The following is a 22,851-nucleotide window of genomic DNA, read 5'->3' as shown; positions in this document are numbered from 1 at the left end:
AGCACTGCAAACAGGAAGGGCCAGTGGATTGCGTCAAATGCCTTTTCGGCATCCAGGTAGAGGAACCAATGTGGGTCATCTCTTCCCCTCACCTCCTGGAGCCAATTATGGGCTCGTCTCAGATTCAGTTTTGTTGCCCTATCAGGTAAGAAGCCCGACTGGTCTAGGTGCACGAGGTCCGTAATAACCGTCCTCAGACGGGTAGCTAAGATGGTTGCCAGTAGTTTCACTTCTGTATTGAGCAGAGAGATCGGCCTGTAGGAGGCACAGTTATCTCTCGGTTTGCCCTCCTGTATATTGGTATTATAGTGGCCATTGCGAGATCCGGAGGGAGCTCTCCATCCTCGTAGGCACCCGTGAAGAGGCCCCGAAGATGCCGGGTCAAAAGGTCTGCCGTGCGTTTATACAATTCTGCTGGGAAGCCATTCGGGCCAGGGGTTTTACCAGGTCTGAGTTTGGCAATAGCCTCGGTAATATCATCAGACGTTATGTCCGCTTCCAATGCCTCGATGGCCTCAGGAGGGAGGATCGGCAGAGCCGTCTCCTCCATGTATTGAAGGGCCACCTCAGGGGTAGCCAGGTCCCGAGCAGCGTAAAAAGTCTCATAATGGGTCGCGAAAGCTTCTGCTATCTCTAAGTCGGAGTTGACCACCTTTCCGTCAGCCGTACCGATAGTATCTATCCATCTTACCGCCCGCTCTTTTTTGCTAAGCCATGCTAGTAGCTTTCCAGACTTGTCTCCCACGTCATAAAGTCTAAGGAGGGTGGCTAAGGCTTGGGCCCTGGCCTCATTGGTCACCAGTTCCCTATATTGTTTCTGGGCATCTAGTAATCGTCCCTAAGTGACGTTAGTCTTATGAGTACTGTACTCTTCTTCCCGACTCAGGATGTCCTGTTCCAGGGCCGCTACCTCCGCTTGTTGTCTACGCCGTTCCTCACCTAGTCTAGAACGCAGTCTGTCACGTAGGACCGGCTTCAAAGCCTCCCATAGAGTGACCTTCGAGTCCACCGAGTCTTCGTTCTCGGCGATGTATAGTCTAATGTCTATTCTCACTCCTTTGAGGATTACCGGATTTTGAAGATCCCAGGCCGCGAGGCCCCAGGATTTCAGGTCCCTACTCCGGGCTTGGCCCACTTGCACATACAGCGGGGAGTGGTCAGATATTTCCTTGGCCTTACTCTGTATCGGCCCCTGGCTATGAAGGCGCACTGGGTACCTTTGAGGTGCGTTTCCTGCAGGAAGATGACATCTGACTCCCTCCTCTTTATATAAGCATTCACTAGACCTCTCTTTACCTTGGAGCCCAGTCCATTAACATTCCACGTTAGGAAACTCACCCGTCTGCCTGTCCCTCCCGAAGTGTCTATGTTGTCTGCCATAGGTACACATTAAGACCATGTTGGACCCAATCCCCGTACGTGACTGTGATGTAGAGGGATGGCGTGCGTGACTGTCCCCGTACCTGTGTCTTCTGTGTTCCCTCCCTCTCCCAACCCGAGTCCCTACCCCAACAAACTTTGAAACCCTTTCCCCCCTTCCCCTCCCCACCTCCCTCTCCTTCCAGATGTGTCCCATAGCAGGACATGACTTTCCGTAGGAGTAGGCCTGTCGCCCTCCCACCACACCCACCCTGACACACACCCAAACTCAGTACTAAGGGGTGAAACAAAACAAAAGGGGGGAGTGTCCACTTGCGTGCTTCTCTGCGACGTGCTGCTTCTCCAGTTCTTCTATCCACAAACATAGCGTGAGTCCATCCTTCACACCGTGCATCGGGATAGGCAGTGCGCATCGTGTCTTGAGTCAATTGACCCTTAGGATTTGGAGCCTTGAGTCTCTGAATCAGGCGCACTATGCTGTCCAGACAAGTCCTGTTCCAGTACACGTATCTCCCGGACCAGTGGGTGATGAGATTGCTCCCCGTCCTCCTCCTCCTCCCCACCTGACGTGTGACTGTCCAGGGCCTCTTCCTCCTCGCGGGCCGTGGCGTGCAGTGCGGCAAATCTCGATCCTGATGCGGCTGCACCATTTGGAGATGCGGAGCGTCCTCGTCGCAAAGACACCGCGCCATGACCTCTGTAAGGCGTCGCAGGGTTCTGCCTCCTGGATCTCCTGGATTTTAGCCTCTGTGCCTTTGGAATCTCCCAATGGGTCGCGTTCCTCGCGGATCTATCTAGGTGATCTTGTCTGGCGAGTTCTCTACTGTTAAGAATCGGCCGCTCCTCCAGCCATTGCCAGGCGTCCTCTGGATGGGCGAAGAAGAGTGTCTGCTCATTGTAAATCACCTTAGGTTTAGCTGGAAACAGTAGCATGTATGTGATTTTCAAGTCTCTTAACTTGGCCTTCACCGCATCAAAGGATCTTCTCTGCTTCTGCACCTCCTGGCTATAATCCGGGAATATCATGATGTGTAAGTTTTCAAACCGGATTTCTTCCATCTGCCTCGCTTCCTTCAATATTAAATCCCTGTCAGCAAAATTTAGGAACCGTGCAATTATCGGACGCGGTCTTGCTCCTGTTGGAGGTTTCGCGAGGAGGGCCCTGTGCGCCCTCTCAATTATGAAGCATGGCGAGAAGGGAACTGCTGGGAACGTGTCCATCAACCACTTATGTGGAAAGGATACCATGTCCGACTTCTCAATTTCTTCTCTAAAGCCGACAAAGCGCAGGTTGTTGCGTCGGGCTCTGTTTTCGGCGTCGTCTACTTTCCAGAGGAGTTGGCGATGTGAGGCTTGCAGCTCCGCCATGTCCTTTCGGAGGGTTGTGATCGAGTCTTCTGCCTCACCCATCCGTGTCTCCGCAGATGTGACCCTGTCGGTCAAATTGCGAAAGTCCTGTCTCAGGAGAGTCACTTCCACACCCACCTCGCCTATCTTGACCTCCAACGCTGCCCTGGACTCCTGGATATCAGTACGGGAAGCCTGTATGGCCTCCATCAGTAGTTCAGTGTCGGAGCGTGAGCCCGAGGTCGCCGGAAGGCCACCTACCACCTGACGCGGTCCGGCAAAGTTGTCCATTCGGCCCTGCTTAGGTCCTTTAGGTTGCACTTCTTTTTTCCCCATATTGTAGAAGGATGCCGCAATTCGGCCACTCCGTGAGCGTTCCGCCCGTCTCCCAGCCGGCTTCAGACGCAGTTTCACGATGCGGCGCCCCACAATTTGCGGCCCTCGCCGTCCAAGCCTCCTCACCAGTGTCACTCGAGGCGCCGCCCATGGGGGTGGGGGGCGGGTGGGGCCCTCGCCTCCTCTCCGCTGGCGCCCCCCTTCCGATGTCCGGACCTCTAGATACTCAACTCCAAGCCACTGGATCCCGGCCGCTCGAGGGTGATTCACTGCTTCTCCCGTATGTCAGGCCGGCCTGCAGGTAGTCAGACATGGCTCAGAGCCCCAACATTAATCGCGGAACCAGGGACAGGTATGTCCTCCCGCGCCTCACTGGCGTGTACCTCCCCGAATTTTGTGTGAGTCCTTCGACCTTTCCCAGTGCCTCAGTATCCCTGGACACCTCAAAAAAAAAAACGGGCATGTGGTGGCAGTCCCTCCAGGGCTCAGGTGCGCTGCCACCGCGTGTTGATCCGATTGTGCCCACCGGAGATTCGGGCCCCTTGTCTCCGGAGCTGGTGCTGTGCTTGGCTCTGGACTCTGTGTAGCACCACTGCCTCAGTAGCTGGATCCCCGAGATGGAGCACCAGTCGTGGGAGCCCCCAGACCCCGCCCCACCGCCTCTCTCCTCTACGGTGCCGGGTGACAGGCGCATCCCGCTGCCCCCTTCCTCCGCTTCAGGGGCACGTCGTCCCGGAGGGGGGGGGGCCTCCAGGCCCACAGAGAGTCCCGAGGTCTCAGAGGCGTCCCTGATCTTCTGCTCCGTGCTCCCTAATCCAGGCGGGCGCCACCCACGTACCTCGAGCACTTCTCCGTGCGGGTGAGCGCGTCGCTGAGTGCTTCACGGGGGCGCCACTCTCCACCAGGTCCCTCAGTCTACACCGGTCACACAGCGCCAGCCGAGGGGAAGCGGAGATCGGGCCTCCCAGCGTCGCCGGCGGTAAAGTCAGTCACCGGGCGCCATCTTTGTAAAGTGCGGCCCTCTATTTTCGTGCCCGTCAGGCGTGGGAGCAGGTGGGGCAAGTCCGGGAGCCGCTCTGGACGGTCGGGCCCCTCTCCTCCAGGACCCACTCGCGGTGACTGCAGGCAGCGAGGCAGGGATCTCGTGTGTCCTGAGGCTCTCACCCCCGGTCTCAGGCGGCTGCCATCTTAGTGTAGTCGGGGTTATCGAGCAGGCAGGTCCGGGGCCAATTTCTCCTGCAAAACACCACCGTTTCGATTCTTTTGCATCCCTCCAGTGCTGGGCAAGTTTCAGACGTCTCCTTGCCGAATTAGGGATTGTTGTGATCTGTATTTTGTCGGATCATGAAGCAGCCGTGCCAGAGCTCCGCAATTGCACATCCTAGCCGGCCATGCTGCTGGCCACGCCCCCTTAACTAATAGAATATTGACCCTAAAAATCTGCAGTAAATTATGCCCTGATAAGTACAAAGGGGGGGGGGGGGGGTAAGGGGGTTGAATTGAACGAGAACTGCATTGAAATAGTTGTAATAGCTGATGTCATTTTAATTTTTATAATACTGCCAATGTGTTTTTCGTATTGTACCATGGAATCTATGTTATAAATAGCTTGCTCTGTACTCTCCCACTTTGAAGTATAAAGCCTCACTCTCATACTTGGAAAGTGACCATTCATAAATGACTAGCTCACCAACTATAAATTTAAATTTCTTGCATCTCTTTTCAAGGTCCTTTCACACTCTTGTAATGAGAACAGGTGCACTTGTTAGAGTTTCAGTTTTGGTCAATGTATCCTCCTGCAATTTATGAAGAAATGATAAAACTCATGGAAGTTGGGAAGTGGTTAGCACTAGATGCTGCTCCTTTGTGTAATTTGCAAAAAACACAGTTGATGGACAGAATGTAGAACAATGTCATACATTCACCCTAGTACAAGGATCTGGGCCTAAATCCATCGTTTTTTTGCACTCCACACCACCCTGGGTTAGACACTGGCTATATGCAAATCAGCTCTGACCCTGTGCCCCATGGGAACAGTCCAGTCCGAACTACCAAGCCATGTCTTTCCCAGACCGGAATCAAGCATCCAAGGACCGGTTTCTGGCTATCAGCCTTCATTCAGCCTGGATAGCTTGACTCCAGTGGTGTGGAGAGCCTGGGACTCACGTCTGAGTATATCCAGCACACTCGGGGTGAAAATTGCAAAAAACACAGTTGATGGACAGAATGTAGAACAATGTCATACATTCACCCCAGTACAAGGATCTGGGCCTAAATCCATCGTTTTTTTGCACTCCACACCACCCTGGGTTAGACACTGGCTATATGCAAATCAGCTCTGACCCTGTGCCCCATGGGAACAGTCCAGTCCGAACTACCAAGCCATGTCTTTCCCAGACCGGAATCAAGCATCCAAGGACCGGTTTCTGGCTATCAGCCTTCATTCAGCCTGGATAGCTTGACTCCAGTGGTGTGGAGAGCCTGGGACTCACGTCTGAGTATATCCAGCACACTCGGGGTGAAAATTGCAAAAAACACAGTTGATGGACAGAATGTAGAACAATGTCATACATTCACCCCAGTACAAGGATCTGGGCCTAAATCCATCGTTTTTTTGCACTCCACACCACCCTGGGTTAGACACTGGCTATATGCAAATCAGCTCTGACCCTGTGCCCCATGGGAACAGTCCAGTCCGAACTACCAAGCCATGTCTTTCCCAGACCGGAATCAAGCATCCAAGGACCGGTTTCTGGCTATCAGCCTTCATTCAGCCTGGATAGCTTGACTCCAGTGGTGTGGAGAGCCTAGGACTCACGTCTGAGTATATCCAGCACACTCGGGGTGAAAATTGCAAAAAACACAGTTGATGGACAGAATGTAGAACAATGTCATACATTCACCCCAGTACAAGGATCTGGGCCTAAATCCATTGTGTAATGACTGAATTGAGCATGTTCATTATTTTGCACAATAAACTTGTGCATACCTCCCAAAGAGTGCTTTGAGTTTTCTCAGACAATGATCACTTTCTGGAAAAGTAGGTGGCGGGGTCGACTCCGTCGTTGGTGTTGTGGTCGCGGGGATGACGCTGCGATGTCTACTTAGACGCTGTGCCTTGCGCTCCGACGTCAGTTCGGACACGACTTTCCACATCAAAAGTGCAGAGCCATGCAAGACACCGACCACTGGTGCACATAACTAGGGTCCTGTAAGGGAGTCCCTATCCCTGGAAGTCAGTTCGCAGAACAGGGAGGATGGGTGGTGGTAAGGAATCTATAACTAACATGTCTCTTACAGATACATCATTACCGAAGGTAATTAACTTGTTCATCTGAAAGACTGTTAGTTGTAGATTCCTTAGCTTAGAATAGATACTTCAGCAATTCCAACCCCGGAGGTGGGTCTTCAAACTAAGCTCACACCAGAAAATCCAGTCCCCCTGGACTTGGCAATAATATTTAGTTAACGTGTGCAGTGATGCCCACGTGACACCTGACAGATGCCAATGAGGGGAACTCCACGTCCCAAGACAGTAGTAGCTGCCGTAGCCCTGGTGGAGTGGGCACGCAGTCCCCACTGGAGCTTCCTTTTTTAATAAGGAATAGTAGATTTTAATGCATAGTACATCCCAATGAGAGATGGCACATTTTTGCATAGGCCGACCATTCTTGGTGCCCACATAGCCAACAAAGAGTTGATCGCCCACCCGGAAATCCTTGCGTGCGGTTGAGAAAGAAAGACAGCGCACATGTTGGGTCCAGACGCTGGAGTCTCTCCTCCTCCTTGGAAGGGTGCGGAGGTGGGAAGAAGGTGGGCAAAGTGATGGTCTGTCCCATATGGAACAAGGTAACCATTTTGGGAAGAAAAGAGAGCCTCGTGCGAAGGACCACTTTTTTCTGGATGAACAGCCAGGAAAGGAGGTTTGGAGGATAGAGCTTGAAGCTCACTCACTCTGAGAGCAGAGGTGATGGCGACAAGGAGGGCAGTCTTTAGAGTAAGGAGTCTGATAGGGCAGTTATGAAGAGGCTCGAAGGGAGCACCAATGAGATACATCAAAACAAGATTCAAGTTCCACTGAGGCATTATGAACGGAGAAGGAGGAAAAGGATGAGTAATGCCCTTTAGAAATGTATTTACAATGGGGGCCTTCAAACGAGAACGCAGATCAGGAAGGCAAAGAAAGGCAGATATGGTCAAAAGTTAGCCTTTAGGAGGGCCCGAGCAGAGCCCTGCTGGGCTAAAGAAAGAATGAACAAGAGTACCTCCGAAAGGGAGGCAGAAAGGGGATCCACAGCGTTTGCTTGCACCATGCCACAAACATGTTCCATCTACAGGCGTATACAGACTTCGTAGAGGGAGGCCTGGGTGCCAAAATTACATTACAAACTTCGGGAGGAAGGTCAAAAGCGGTCAACTGTCGCTGCGCAATCTCCAAGCAAGGAGGTGGAGGCTGGAGAGGTTTGGGTGGAGGACCATTCCCTGATGCTGCGACAGAAGATCCTCCCGAAGAGGCAGTCTGATCAGAGGATCGATGGCCGTCCTTAAGAGCTCGGGGTACCAGACTCGTCATGGCCAGTCTGGAGCCAATAATCACTTGGGCCCGATCGCACTTCATCTTCTTCAGCTCTCTGGGCAGAAGTAGTACAGGTGGAAAGGCATACAAGAGGCTTCAGGTCCACTCAAGACTAAAAGCGTTGCCGAGCGAGTGCCGTCTTGGAAATTCCAAAGCGCAAAATGGGGTCCACAACCCCACCCCGCCCTGTTTGTTGCAGGTTGTGTTGTCCATGAACACCTGCACTGCACTCCCTTTGACAGATGTGTTTTTGAAAGTGATAGCTAAGGGTCCATTCCATCTACAATACTCTGTTACTCTTTCTTTTTCCACTTGTATGAAGCAGGTGCAAATCCAGTGAAAAATGTAAATGTAAAATATGCCATCAGCGATGCTCAAAGTCTTTTGTCTCTAAATTGATCGGAAGTGGGATTAATGTGGACAACGCAATTTGTCTGAGATAATCCTCAGAAGGCATCAGAAATGCAATTAGAACACTCTAAATTGAAGAATCATTTTGCCCTGACATTTGTTTAGAGTAAACGCTCACAGCAGATAGATATTCTTTCTCCTATATCGCCCAGCAATCAAGGTCCCTTTCTGCCCTGCAATCTCCTACATATCACATTGCATATTCCAACCAACAGTTCAATCATCAATAGTATGACATCCATTATTTCCCGCCCATATTTGTTTAAAAGATCTGGTACAGTGACAGAAAGGGCAGGTGAGTGTAGGCTCTCTTCAGTATGAAAGGGAAACAAACTCCTAATCTCTAGGAAAGAAAACTTCAATTAGACCTTTGACACAAAGATTAACCCCTTCCATGCTCATGACGAGCTCAGCTCGTCATGAGGCACAGTGGAGCTGTGCTGATGACGAGCTGAGCTCGTCATGAACAGTGGAGTTCTCCATAAATCAGCACAGGAGGGGAAAATGCACAGCAGCGATGTGGTTAACAGGGTACTTACTAGAGATACATTATACTGCTAATGAATTACTTTTCAGGACACAGCCCGGAAGGAGGCTTCCTGGGCCCCTGAATTAAAGCACTTTGTAAATGTGCCAACACGAGATAGAAAGCCAGTCGGACTGCAATTACCCCGCAATCCAGTGGAATTTAAACTTCTCATCATGGAAAGACACTCAAGAACACTAGGAAACCAAGGGAATATTTTAAAGATTAATTTTAAATTCAAAACCTAATGAATGCAATGCAAATAGTAACTAATATAAAAATCAACAAAATAGTGGCAGTGAAATTTACCAAAAGAGTGACTGGAAATAATACAGTAATGTATTTGTGAAATCACTAAAAGCTCTCTTTATACAAATATCTCCAACGCACCCGTGTCTCTTTGGTTAACTTAACTAACTTTAGCACCAAAAAAAGGGCCTAATTTAGGTTTCAGAGATGGTTCGAACCCACATACCTCATCTGAACAATAGAACTGATGTTCAGTGAAATAGCAGTGTCTGCTCTTCTCGTCTGCTTCATCTGGCAGGCATATAAGCCCACTGAGTGAAGGCTAAACTGGCCGACCATTAATCCTTAGCAAAGAAAGGTGATACGGTTCTATAAGACTTCTGTTTCGAGTCACTGGTACAAAGTGCCTCATGAGAACAAGAGAATTTGGTTCATACAAAATATTATGAATATATTCAAGCAGACTTCATTATCATGTTACAATGAATAATGGCAAACAAATGTGCATTTTATATTTCAGCATATATATATCTAAATAATCAACATATATAATTTAATTCACAAAGTGAGATACCTAAAAGGAAAAAACACAATATTTATAAAAATACATTTGTATGATTCTCTGTGTCTAAGCCTGCTCTCCATTTTCAGGCACCCTTTGATCATACTGAGAAATCAAACAGCAAATAGGGGGTTGTCAACACACAATGCCCCTAGGTACAATCATTTTCCAAACACTTTTCTGTTCAACAGTTACAAAAGAAAAAGAGGTGGGAGTGAACAAGAGATGTATCATAGTGGGGTGGGCAGTGCTATCAATTACACTTTGAGCCTCTATATAAAATTTGTGGTCTTCATGTATTTTGGCTGAAGGGTTCAATGGTTTCAAATCTCAAAACGCTGAAAGAGGAAGTACTAAGTATATATACAGTAATACAGTTTTCAGCTTACTTGGTGGATGGTGAGAGACCTGCTCTGACACAAATTTGACAGTATTTTTGGAAGCCCAAGGAACTGGTCCATCGGAAACTAGGTCCTAAAAAAAAAACATTTTAGAATTTTTAAAACTTCAATAAAACTCAAACATTACATGTTCTTTAGGATGATAAATCTTACTTTAAAGTCCAAATTTACAAGACACCTTGTGTAGGATTTTGTTTGGGGGCACTGGGGCACACTTAGAATCCTGAGCCGCATTGATATTAAATGGGGCTTTTTACCACTGAAGTCTGACCTGGTGTTAGACTCAAAACTGAATTCTAAGTATGTCGCTGTAGCATTTGACTTAAATTATAATTCAATATAGCACTAACATTATGCAAAAGAACTAAGTCCAACCAGTGCTATGTCTTTAAGAAAAACGATCTTTATTCTACTAACAGCAAAATACAACACATTCAATGTCACAGATTTAGGTATCTACACAATTAACTCAGGATAACAAAGTCTCTGGCTACTGGTAGTGGTTAAATCGCAAATATGGACTAGGGTCCCATACTGTATCTTGACATAATTCATACAGTCCCGCCTGTCTTGCATGCAAAACTACCCCCGGTAGTCTTTGGACTTGTAGTTCAATGCTGATGATTGGCAATCAGAACCCATCTGTAACTTTGGCACACTCTTAGTAGACTACCTATCCTGCCATTTTAGTTCATGAATATCAGTGATTTATTATTTCATTAATGTGTAAATCATCAAGGGTTGCTCTTAAACTGTAACTTAGTAAAATGATGAATTCCTGATTTGTAGATAGTATACAGTAAATGTTTAATCTACTCTACATTATCTAACATATCTTTCATCAATTGAATGGTATTCAATATTGTACAATTGAATGACCCAACAAACACGTGAGATCTTCAACTAGTTTCAGTTTAATTCTTTTGAAGTACTCCAGAATATTACATTTGGCTAAAAACAACTATTGGTGACTCTGGCTTTATTAGTTTGGCTAGAGAAATACATTCTTGCTCATCTTAAGTATGATGTGCTAGTAAAAATTGTATGGAATGTAAAAAGCTGGCTTAATAATATTTCTTCAACAAATTAAGCCCTGCATTATCAATAACACTATAGAGCATTTTTGGTGAACATCTGTAAAATGTAGATGTTTTAACGTTAGGACTACAGATTTCTAAATGGAGATTTTCTCTGAATCGAAATTAGGAAATCAGTATTCTAATGTATGAAACTTTTGAGTTTCATTAGCGATTATTAGTGGGTCACAAATAGACCTACCTCATGAATTTAATGAGGTAGGTCGCAATTTGTGACCCAGTAGCAATCGCAGTCATCACAGGGATGTGGCCTGTTGAGGTTAGCAGACTATCACGTCAGATATTACTTTTTAGGTCTTGCGACCTATCAATGCGCGCAAGCGCATTGAGCAGAGCGAGAATTCAAGTGCTCAAAAAACTCGTGAAACCAAGGGTTTCGTTCGTGCGGTTTTCTTTAAGTTCATGTGAATCACATGACCAAACAAGCACGCGCATCAGCCTCCCTCCCTCCTAATTGCATTTTATCACGGCCGCACAGCACATCAAAGGGCTTCTCCCAGCGTGTGCTGTGCGGCTTCTCCCCCCCTAATTATTCATGGCTGGCCTTCAGTTTCCCGGCCGCTCTTGTTTTGGTAATGATTTCACGCATAAAGAAGCATACTAACATCTATCGTGCCTGGGTGGTATTGCCTGCTTGCATAATGCAGACGTTCTGTTTTCTGCAACTAACTGATGGTTTATTGGCGCTGAGTAAAATCGGATTTTTGCGCTGATTGATACAAACACGCTTCTTTATTTCTAAATTAATATTAATGCTTTTCAGCAATTAAATACGTGTTGTTTTTCCATCTACCGCCGAGTTTTTCATGTTTGTTAAAAAGATGCACTTCCATTAACGCGGTGTCCGTACCGGGTGAGGTAGAAGCAGCATTCCGTTTCTTACAGGAAGTGCCTTTCTCCATGATAGCGACTGAAGTTCAATTTGATGTTAGTTTCATGGGCAAAACACAACAAAGGATTCCATGATGACTGAATGTATGTATGCCTCATGTTAAAAAAAAAAACTAACTATAAAACCTGTGTTGAGTTTTGTAAGCAATTGGACTGTGAGCTTTACATTTAATTAGGGTTCCCGTGCCAAAGCATGTTTGCAGCCGTAAAATCACACGTGTACATGCACTAACCAGGAAAAGGTTGGAAATTATTTTTACAGCGCTCTTTCTAACTCCGCTGCAGGGGGATGGGATGAGATGTGTCATTTCCTCTCAGTCAAAAGTAAGTGCACAGTAATTATAGCACTTACTACCCAACCTATCCGTTCAACAAAATACATGAGGTACAGACTGCCCATCAAAGCAATAGTTGTTGCTTATTTATCTTGCGCAACTAACAAACACAGATAAAGCCAATAGTCCTGGCTTGTTGTAGTTGTAATGTTATTTGTTGCATTATATATCTGTGTGTAAGGACCGAATCAGCGAAATAACAGTCTGCCGCTCACTATGCTATGCACAGATTTTAAGCTTAGGCATTTTAAGCCACTCCCTTAATTACATCAGCCACACCCCTTTGAGAGACCCGCTCCCCCCAGTTTGTTCATTCCACTTAACCCCCTGTTTGTGATATTTAAAGAGCACAACGGCAGCTGCAGGTTTCATGGACTGTGCACTGGGCATTCATTTCCACACAAAGATTGAGAGTCCGCATTGAATCTGTAGCCGCCTAACACCGCTGAGTTGCTGTATTTTTGATTTTCCAAATAGACTTTGAGTTGCAGTACCATGTGACAGCGCTATTAAATGCATTTATTCTCCCTCGATTCCAGTCAAATCCAGCTTCACCACCTGTGTGTCACTCCTGCAGGAGAGTTATTTATGTCTTACACATTCCCCACTCAATGTTTTGAAAAGATATTCGACGGGCAAGTTTAGACGGCAGTCCTATACTCACGCAGAAGCCTGTGCGATGTGGAACTGAAGACATGTGGCACTTTTTATATATTTTTTTTAACGATTTTGTTTGGTGCTACCAGCAGTGAGTGTTTTGTATGGCCATGAAATCTGGAGATCACTATCGCAAATATGATTCCCTTTATACTGGCAGAAATAAAAGAACATCAATGTCTCCTCTAATCAACTGCGCCAGTGTTTGCTTTCAAAATGTTCTGTAATAAACAAGCTTTACTGTTAGTAGCACCTACATACTTAGAACACACACTGCCCAGGTGCCTGGGATTAACACCATCCCTCTTTGTTTTATGCCCATCCTCATGGGTCTCTGTTTATTGTGCCTGCTTAAGAGTGATCTCAATGAGGTCAGCAGGGCACGCACCCACATTCTTTCTCCAAGGGAAAGTGCATAGATCCCGAAATTTTCCGCACTCTGCCCCCCTCATACCACTTTCAAAATGCAGCTATTGGAGTTTCTGAAGCTCCCACTCACAACTTCCATTGGTGCTAAGCCCTGCTATCTAGTTTTACTTGGGCAGTGTTACTTTCGTTTTGCAGGTTTCACCTTTTAGTTTTCTTTTTGTAGTACTACGTGCGGCGAGCACAGGGAGGAGGGCTCATGGGAGAGTCCTGCAGTGCAGAGACCTGTAATAGAACTTCATTTTCAGTTCGGGGGTTTTACGCCTCAATATAGACTGCTTTAGCTGTTTAGCAAAACCTTATGTTGGCACATTACACTACACCACACCACACTTGCATACATACAGTAAGAGGCTTTTGGTCAGCCCCCTTCAGCCATTGGCTTGTTTCCGACAGTCCCCTTCAGGCATTGGCTCAATCGGTTTTCATTCATGTTTTGGGTCCGCCCATGGCCTATCACAATGTTCACCTCATCCTTTAAATTGATGACGCATGAAAATGCATTGTTTTTTACCTGCCACAACTTAAATGCACTTGTATAAACATCCACACCACTCAGGGACACCACCACACCACTCAGGGACACCACCACAGCACTCAGGGACACCACCACAGCCCTCAGGGACACCACCACAGCCCTCAGGGACACCAACACGGCACTCAGGGACACCAACACGGCACTCAGGGACACCAACACGGCACTCAGGGACACCAACACGGCACTCAGGGACACCAACACGGCACTCAGGGACACCAACACGGCACTCAGGGACACCACCACAGCCCTTAGGGACACCACCACACCACTCAGGGACACCACCACACCACTCAGGGACACCACCACACTACTCAGGGACACCACCACATCACTCTGGGACTCCACCACATCACTCTGGGACTCCACCACATCACTCTGGGACTCCACCACATCACTCTGGGACTCCACCACATCACTCTGGGACTCCACCACATCACTCTGGGACTCCACCACATCCCTCTGGGACTCCACCACATCCCTCTGGGACTCCACCACATCACTCTGGGACTCCACCACATCACTCTGGGACTCCACCACATCACTCTAATACACCACCACATCACTCAGCACCACAACAGCACTGTCCTTGCTGGCTAACAACAAGCATTCACATAGCCAATGAAATGAAATGAATGAATGAAAATTGCACTTGTATAGCGCTATCTACCCGGAGGCCTCGTAGCGCTTATGACTGAAAGCTTACTTAGCGCGGGCTCGGGGCAGATCAGCAGAATTTAGCATACAAATGGGTTTTCAGGGCTTTCCTGAAGGAAAGAGGATTAATGGTTCCTCGCAGGGGTAAAGGAAGGGTGTTCCAAAGCTTTGCCGCAGTGTGTGAAAAGGAGCGGCCTCCCCAGCGGGCTATCCTGATTCTGATAGAGGTAGCCAGTTGGAGGGTACCGGATCGGAGGGAGCGGGACGGGGCATAGGGAGTGACCAAGGGCTGTAAGATTGCAGGGCCAAGGCGATAGAAGGCTTTGTGTAGAATACACATGGCCTTGAATTGTACTCTAGTCGCTATGGGGAGCCAGTGAAGCTCCCTTAGGACATTCCTCGCTGACTGCCAGCGAGGAAGATTGTAGAGTAGACGGGCCGCACTGTTTTGGGTGACTTGGAGCTTCTGAGTGACAAAGGATGGGGCTCCCATATAGAGAGCATTCCCGTAGTCCAGGCGAGATAGTATAAGGGCCTGGACCAGGATCCTCCTTGCCTGAAATGGAAGCAGAGGGAGCACCTTCCGCAGCATCCTCATCAGTCCGAAACAGGTAGCTGCGGTTTTTCTGGCTTGGGCCGAGAAGTTCAAGGCTGTATCGAACCAGATCCCCAAGCTTTTTATTTGGGGCTTGGGGACAGGGGCCGGGCCCAGACATGGTGGCCAGATGGATGCAAAGACAGAGGGAGAAGGATTACCCAATAAAATTACATCTGTCTTCTCCCCGTTAAGTTTTAAACAGGAAGATTGCATCCATCTGACAACAGCCTCCAGACAGGGGCCCAAGGTGTTAGACGATCCCGCCGAGTGGTCTAAGGAGACCACCAGTTGGGTATCGTCTGCGTAGGTGACAATACGCACACCGAAGGGATGGACTATCCTGTCTAGGGGTTCCATGTAGGTATTAAACAGGGTGGGGCTCAGGGAGGAGCCCTGAGGAACCCCACATCTGAGTGGATGTTTAGGTGACACCACTTCACCCTCAAAGACCTGGAAGAAGCGGTCAGCCAGGAAGGATGTCAGCCATTCCAGGGCCGCGCCCGACACGCCCATGTCCGCCAGTCGTTGTAATAGCGTGACATGGTTTACCGTGTCGAACGCGGCGCTGAGGTCTAATAAGATGATGGCGACTTTTCCACCCCGGTCTAACACTGCTCTTGCTTCCTCTGTTACCGCTAGGAGGGCGGTTTCAGTCCCATGTAAAGGGCGAAACCCTGTCTGAGAGGCACGCAAAAGGCTATTTGATTCCAAATAGTTCATCAAGATGTTATTTACGTGCCTCTCCAGCAGTTTGCTTAACCAGGGGAGCAGGGAGACAGGACGGTAATTCGCCAAGTTGGACTGGTCAAGATTGGGCTTCTTCAACAAGGCCCTCACCATCGCACATTTCCATGACGGAGGTACGGCTTTAGAGGAGATGGAAGTGTTGAGCACGTCCAATATGACCGGGCGGATCACGTCCATAGCCTTAATGAGGGTCTGAGGGGGTGCTGGGTCATTAGGGGAACCAGAGGTAGTTTTGGAAATAAGTCTGTCTAGGACCCGAATATCTAAGAGTGGGATTGTATCAAGCCTACAAGAAACAGAGGCCTCAGAGGGTGTGGAGACGAGGGGCACCAAATCGTTGTTGGCATTCCCAAAAGAGGAGTATATAGTCTGAATTTTTTCAGACAAGAAAGCAGCCAAATCATTGCAGCGGTTTTGGGCACCATCCGCAGAGGGGCATTCTACAGGGGGGGAGATGATTGATTTGACAATTTTAAAAATTTCCCTTGGGGCATTGGCGGCTGTGTTATTTTGCTACCGTAAAAGGAAGCTTGTGCCGCCTTTAACTCCTGTTTATAGAGCCTAATGGCCGCTCTATATTCATCCTTCCTAAGTTTGGAGTAATCCGGTCTCCAGGCTCTTTCGTATTTACGACAGGCTAATTTCATGGTCTTGAGAGTGGGAGTGAACCATGGGGCCGCTTTAGGTCTTTTCGTGGGGTTACTAGCCTGTACAGGGAGTACCCTGTCAAGTGTGGAGGTGATCCAATCATCAAAGTTGTTGGCTGCTGTGTTGGCATTCAGTGTCTTCCTAGGTTTATCTCTAACCAGGGCAGCTTCCCAATCAGGGAGGGGGAGAGAGGACCATTTCCTACCTCGATGTTTAACGAGGCCGTGGGTGAGGGGAGGGGGATTTGTACGCCAGGTAAAGGGTATCAAGAAGTGATCCGTCCAAGGTAATGGAATAGGGGGCTCAACTATGAGAACATCAATATCGCTGTAAATATGGTCAAGCAAGTGGCCTCTGTTGTGGGTTACATGAAACCCCTTTTGATGTAAATCCAGCGCTTGAAGGTTGGTACAAAGAGTATTGGCTGCAGTATCGTGAGGATCATCCAGATGCAAGTTGAGATCCCCCAGCAAGGTGAAATTGGGTGAGGATAACACAATACTTGCAGTAAGATCCGTAATGTTCGTAATGAAATTGTTAAGAGCGCTAGGAGGACGGTAGGCTAGGATGCCAGAGAAGGTGGTAGTGGGGGAGAATTCTAGCGAAAAGTGTAGACTTTCGCAAGTTGCTGAAGTGGTGGGGGTGATTCGGCATTTGTAGCTGTCACGATAAACAATGGCCACTCCCCCACCTCTCCTTGTCTGACGATCCAGTCTCTTTAAAGTAAATCCTTGAGGAATCGCCCAGACAATAGCTGGATCATTGTCTGTATGAAGCCAGGTTTCCGTTAGGAAAAGAGCGTGGGGGTTAAGCTCTTCAATCAATGAGTGTAGTTCGGTGTGATGTTTACAGACGGATCTACAATTTAGAAGAAACATTATCCAATCATGAATAGGAGGTAAAGGGCGGGACTGAAGGGGAGATGGGCTCCAGTTACAAGTTTTACAGACGTAATCAGTGTGGGATGGTAGGAACGTGTGATCACATGTCCGACTAATGGAGGGACGAAGAGCGAGAAGCGATGAAAAATCATAAGACAAAGGAGGGCCTACCATGGTAAAACGAAACCTAGACACCAGTCAGCAGGAAGCGTCTGGACGCGGACTGGCGCAGACTGGCTTCTCTTTGGCGCCTCTTCGGCGCGTCTACGGCGCTACCGCTGCGCGTCACCGCTGCGCGGGCAAGTGTGGGGCTAAATAGGTTAGGCGGAGTGGGAGACTAGCGCGTCAACCCACCGAAGATGGCCACCTCTGATGGAGCAACCAGGAAGTGGTGCCGCTTGCCTCCCTCCACAACAAACAGCACTGGTTGCTGCGGTGGACCGGGGAGTGAGCGAGCCCAATACAAGTCCTTAATACAATTTGTGCAGTTTTAAAATATTCTAAAAACAAGAGTTAAGCAGGAATACAAGAAAACGCTTGTAGCAGTCCTACTTGCTACCAAGCGCCAGCGCTACGAAATTCTCACAATCAATCTTGAGCGCTCTTCTGACCAGCCCTTAAGTAATCAGGGCGGAGTGGGAGACTAGCGCGTCAACCCACCGAAGATGGCCGCCTCCGATGGAGCAACCAGGAAGTGGTACCGCTTGCCTCCCTCCACAACAAACAGCACTGGTTGCTGCGGTGGACCGGGGAGTGAGCGAGCCCAATACAAGTCCTTAATACAATTTGTGCAGTTTTAAAATATTCTAAAAACAAGAGTTAAGCAGGAATACAAGAAAACGCTTGTACCAGTCCTACTTGCTACCAAGCGCCAGCGCTACGAAATTCTCACAATACGACTCGCATTAGGAAAGTGTAAGCTATTGGCTTTGTAAATAACAATGCTATTAATTTATATATTTTCAATGCCAACACATATTAAAAAAATAATTGTCATTTACAATACCAATAGCTCACACTTTCCTAATGCGAGACCTATTGGCAACGCCAGTGCTTGTTAATAAAGCAATCTTGTTTTTTCTTTCTTCAAATGCAGCCCGCTTTCCTAAAGGGAAAACAGGATGCATTTAAAAAGAAAAAATGAAACTTTGCAGTTTCATTTTTTAAGAGTAGAGTCTGTGGGTAGGGTGACCAGGTGTCCCAGATTTGCCCGGACAGTCCCTATTTTTCAACAGCTGTCCTGGCCGATTTCAGGAAATTAAGCTCAAGTCACAGTTTTTTGAGAGGGTCGGCTGAAAAGAGTGGGAGGTATTTTTTTTATGTTTCGTAAAGCAAGGATAGTTATCAGCTGTTATAGGAAAGAAACTTAATTATCAGGCATGCAACTGGCTTTAAAAATTGCATTTTATGTATTTTCTTCCTGCCTTTTCTGTAATTTTCTGCTAAGGATCACTGTCATTCTGTGCACTGTGTTGAAGTAAAATTGTAGTCCTTCTATTTTTGGGAAATGTCTCGGCTTTAAAATTCTGGTCACCCTATCTGTGAGACCACTGCATTCTCTTAAAAAATCTTTTTACTTTCATTCTCAAAGGGGAAGGGGGTACCCCTTTGCAAATAAGTTACGACCTACTAGAAGTAGGTGGTAAAATGTGAATTTCCAACTGCGTTTCTGATCGAAAAACATTCTTAGATACCACTGGATTAGGTATTAGGAAGGGGCGCCCTAAAGACGCCGCTTATTAATACTGAATCGATATGTCTTTCCAACCCAAACTGCGATTCAGTAACATGTTACCGAATCATAATTTGGGATCGATCCATACCAAAATGCATGTTTTCAGTCGCAAACGTCCCAATTCTGCGAATCGGGCTGATTGCGACCGGAAAAATGGTTGATACATCTAGCCCCTGGCATATAAATCAGAGTTGCTGAAATAATAACATATGTTTTTGTAATTTAATTGTTTAAAATATTAACTCTTCCTACAATATAAAGAGCCCAGTCTGGATTTTAACCAAGCAGTTACCTTATTTTTGTCCATTTGCTGCCAAATTCCAAATTGTACATTTTTTTAATTTTCTGGGGGATTTGTGACCTTCAGTATAGTTGATAAATGTGCAGTAATTTCCTTGGTTATAGTCCATGTAATCCATTCAAGTGTGATAAATTTTGTACCCTGAAGAACAAGTTACTTACCTCTAGTAAAGCATTGTCTGGTTGACACTATCTAGCCACAGATTCCTTACCATAAGACTGGATCCAGAAACTTTTTGGTGAGTAGTACCTGCGTTTGCCAGTAGGTGGCGCTGTTTGGCTCCGCGTGGCGTAGTCCACACCGGAAGTGGTGTGTGCAGTGCCCATACAGGAGCCACCACAGCACGTTGACGTCAGTTTCTTTTCGTGACTTTACACATCAGGAGCGCAGAGCCACGAAGAACACGGACTACTGGTGAGGAAGACTAGGGCCCTGAAAGGGGAAAGTCCTGTCTCTAGAAATCCATTCACAGAGCTGGGAGCATAGGTGGGTCCATAAGGAATCTGTGGCTATAGTCTCTCTACTGTAGTATGGTTAGTGGGCCTCTTTCTGTGTGCATGTTAAGTTAGCATGGCCTATTAGAAGTTTAAACGCCATTTTTCCTTTTTGCCGCTTTTGCACACAACACTGCTTAGCTGTTTTTGCTGACTTAGCTTTGATGAAGGTCTATACATGAGAAAAGAGGAGTTTTTCAACATCTCTAGACATACATCAGATCCCCAGTCTGTACAGTCAGTGCTAAGCTGCCAAGGTTATCGTAACGTGCGAGCCTGTTTATCGGCGTGTCCGTGTAACACATTCTAGACACAACAATTTGGCAGCTGCGAGCAGAGTAGGATTCTGGCACCTTTATCATAGCACACGTGCCAGAATTGCACACACTTGGAAGATTCCAGGCATTCAGAAAGACTAACCGATCCTGATGTAATTTACACTTACTGAGCGGACAGGTAAATGGGATCTCCCTAAGAAAGCTCAAGAGACCTTCTATAGTTTTATAATACATAGTTCATAGATAGGGAGGGTGTCCTAAATAGGCACTTTTATCGCCTATTTGCACTATCATTTTAACATGATTCCTCCTTTTGTATTTTATGGAATTGTAACCATGCTGTCCGTATTATTATTATCCATATGTATGCTGATGTTGATTAAAATACTGCGCTTGAGATCACTTAGTTAAAATAAACAATTTAACCTAACCGTGTCTCTATTTTACTCCCGTTGTGGACTGGTATGAACGTATAACAAAAGAGTGTTCTCACTTCCCACCATTCCTGAGATGGTTTTAAGTTGCATGTTCTAGGTTGTGTAATCATTGGTTTCTTTGCTATAGGACGAAGACCTAATGTGACACTGCTTGCTAGTCTGGGAGGGGATTTTGGGTACTAAGGTGAGTTTTGGCACACCCCAATTCACTGAGGTCCTAAGTCTGGAAAAACTCAGGGAATTGCTTCTTGGTCTTCGTGCAGCAGATCTTAATGCAAAGCTTAAATATATATGAAGATGGTCCGCTTCTGCACGGCCTTTCCCTTCTTTGCCTACCCGGAACTCTCTTGTGCGGTCAAGTTAGAATGACAACACTCTTTCTGGGTCCAAACAATAAAGTTACTCCTCTTGGTTAGAGAGATGTGGTGGAGCGCAAAAAGTAGGCAGGGTGATACACTGGCCTAAATGGAAAGGAGAGACAACTTTCGGCAGAAAGGAACCTCTAGTGCAAAGAACCAGCTTATCTTGATAGATGTTTGCATGACAAAGCCTGAAGCTCACAAACCCTGCGGGTAGATGTTATTGCCACGAGGAAGGCCATCTTCATGGCAAGGGCCTGAGAGGATAATTGTATAATGGCTCAAAGGGAGCACACATCAGAAAAGTCAAGAGTAGATTAAGGCCCCACTGAGGGATGATAAAGGGTGACGGTGGAAATGTGTTGCAAACCTTACAAGAACCTATATAAAACAGTGTATTTGAAGAGGGATGGCTGATTAGGCAACTGCAGAAAGGCGGAGATGTCAGAAAGATAGAAATTTAGAGTGCCCTGCTGCTGGGCAAGAGAAAGGCTAAAGAGAAGGACCTGAGTAAGGGGAGCAGAAAGAAGGTCAGCTTGTTTCTCTACACACCATGCCACAAACCTGCCTCAAGGGTAGGTGTATACAGTCTTGGTAGAGGTACGTCTGACTGCAAGGATAATATTACAGACTTCAGCTGGAAGGTCCAAAGCAGTCAACTGTTGCCATTCAATCTCCACTCAAAAGGGAAGAGCATTGACATGTTCGGTTAAGAACTCTTTCCTTCTACTGTGACAGAAGATCCTCCCAAAGAGCAGTCTGATCAGAGGACTAATGTCCATGCTCAACAGCTCGGAATACCAAACTCTACGAACTCAGTCTGGAGCCACAAGGATGACTTGAGCCTGGTCGTTTCTGATCTTCTTGACAACTCTGGGCAGGAGCGGTATGGACACAAAGGCGTACAGGCAACCTGAGCTCCCATCGAGATGAAAAGTGTCTCAGAGCAAGAGTCTGCTTGGAAACTCCAGCACGCAGAACTGTTGACATTGCAAGTTTTCGGTAGTGGCGAACAGATCTAACCAAGGCTCTTCCCACTGCTGATAGAGACTGTTAGCCACCTCTGGGTGGAGACACCGTCTGTAATACACTAGGCATCTTCGGCTGAGTTAGTCTGCCCTGCTGTTCAGAAAGCCCGCCAGGTGGCAAACCATCAGGGATATGCCCTGCTGTTCCAGTCATGTCCAGAGACGCTGAGCCGCCTCAGAGTCAGCCTCACCGAAATCCAGGATAGGGAATGAAACATTAGTATTATAGCCATAAATATCCTGGACTCAATGTTCAGGAGGATAGAGGCCCAAAACAACACTGTGTCCAGAACGGCTCGATGAAAGGGAGCATCTGAGAGGGATTCAGGTATGACTTCGGCACATTGATAATGAACCCCAGTGAATGCAGGAGGTCTGCCGTAGTCTGGAGGTGGGACACGAAAGCCTGGGGCAAGCCTGCCTTCAACAGCCAAATCTCTGCAGATGAGCTGCAACCACTGCCATAACCTTGGTGAACATCTGGTAAGGCGAAAAGGAAGCAAGGCGAACTGACAGTGCTCGTGGCTCACCGTGAACCGCAGGTAGCACCTGGGGGCAGGCACATAGGGATGTGAAAGTATGCATCCTGCAAGTCCAAGACTACCATCCAGTTTCCCAGGTCCAGGGCAGACGGGACTCGAACGAGAGCATTTTGAACTTCTTCTTGAGCAAGAAATTGACAGGGTGCAGGGGTGGGGATAGGCCAAAAACCTCTGTCCTTCTTAGGCACCAGAAAGTAGTGAGAATAACAACCAAGACCTACTTCTGGTGTCGGCAGCCTCTCTATGGATCCCTTGGCCAAGAGAGTTGTCACTTTCTAGAGGAGCAAAGGGATATTGTTCTCCATCAGCCTGTAAGAAGTGGTTTTGACGGGTGGAGGGGTAGTTACAAAGGGGAGGGAGTAGCCTCTTCGGACAATCTGAAGATCCCAGCGGTCTGATGTTATGTACCGCCAGTGG

General features: G+C 47.4%; 1 protein-coding gene across 8 annotated transcripts in view; it reads right to left on the bottom strand.

Annotated features, from left to right (window-relative positions):
* The window catches only part of OSBPL9 (oxysterol binding protein like 9), a 1,205,712-nt gene that overhangs the window by 267,614 nt on the left and 915,247 nt on the right, over nt 1–22,851 (bottom strand). For all 8 annotated transcript variants that reach the window (XM_086952425.1, XM_086952427.1, XM_086952426.1 and 5 more), the window contains one exon: nt 9,777–9,861. In XM_086952425.1, coding sequence (XP_086808551.1) covers nt 9,777–9,861 — 85 coding nt within the window. The remainder of the gene's footprint in view (nt 1–9,776; nt 9,862–22,851) is intronic.

Source organism: Lissotriton vulgaris, chromosome 1_1 (assembly GCF_964263255.1).
Source record: "Lissotriton vulgaris chromosome 1_1, aLisVul1.2, whole genome shotgun sequence".
NCBI classification, from domain to species: Eukaryota; Metazoa; Chordata; class Amphibia; order Caudata; family Salamandridae; genus Lissotriton; species Lissotriton vulgaris.
The sequence above is the reverse complement of the archived record's forward strand: the minus strand, read 5'-3'. Positions and strand labels throughout refer to the sequence as shown.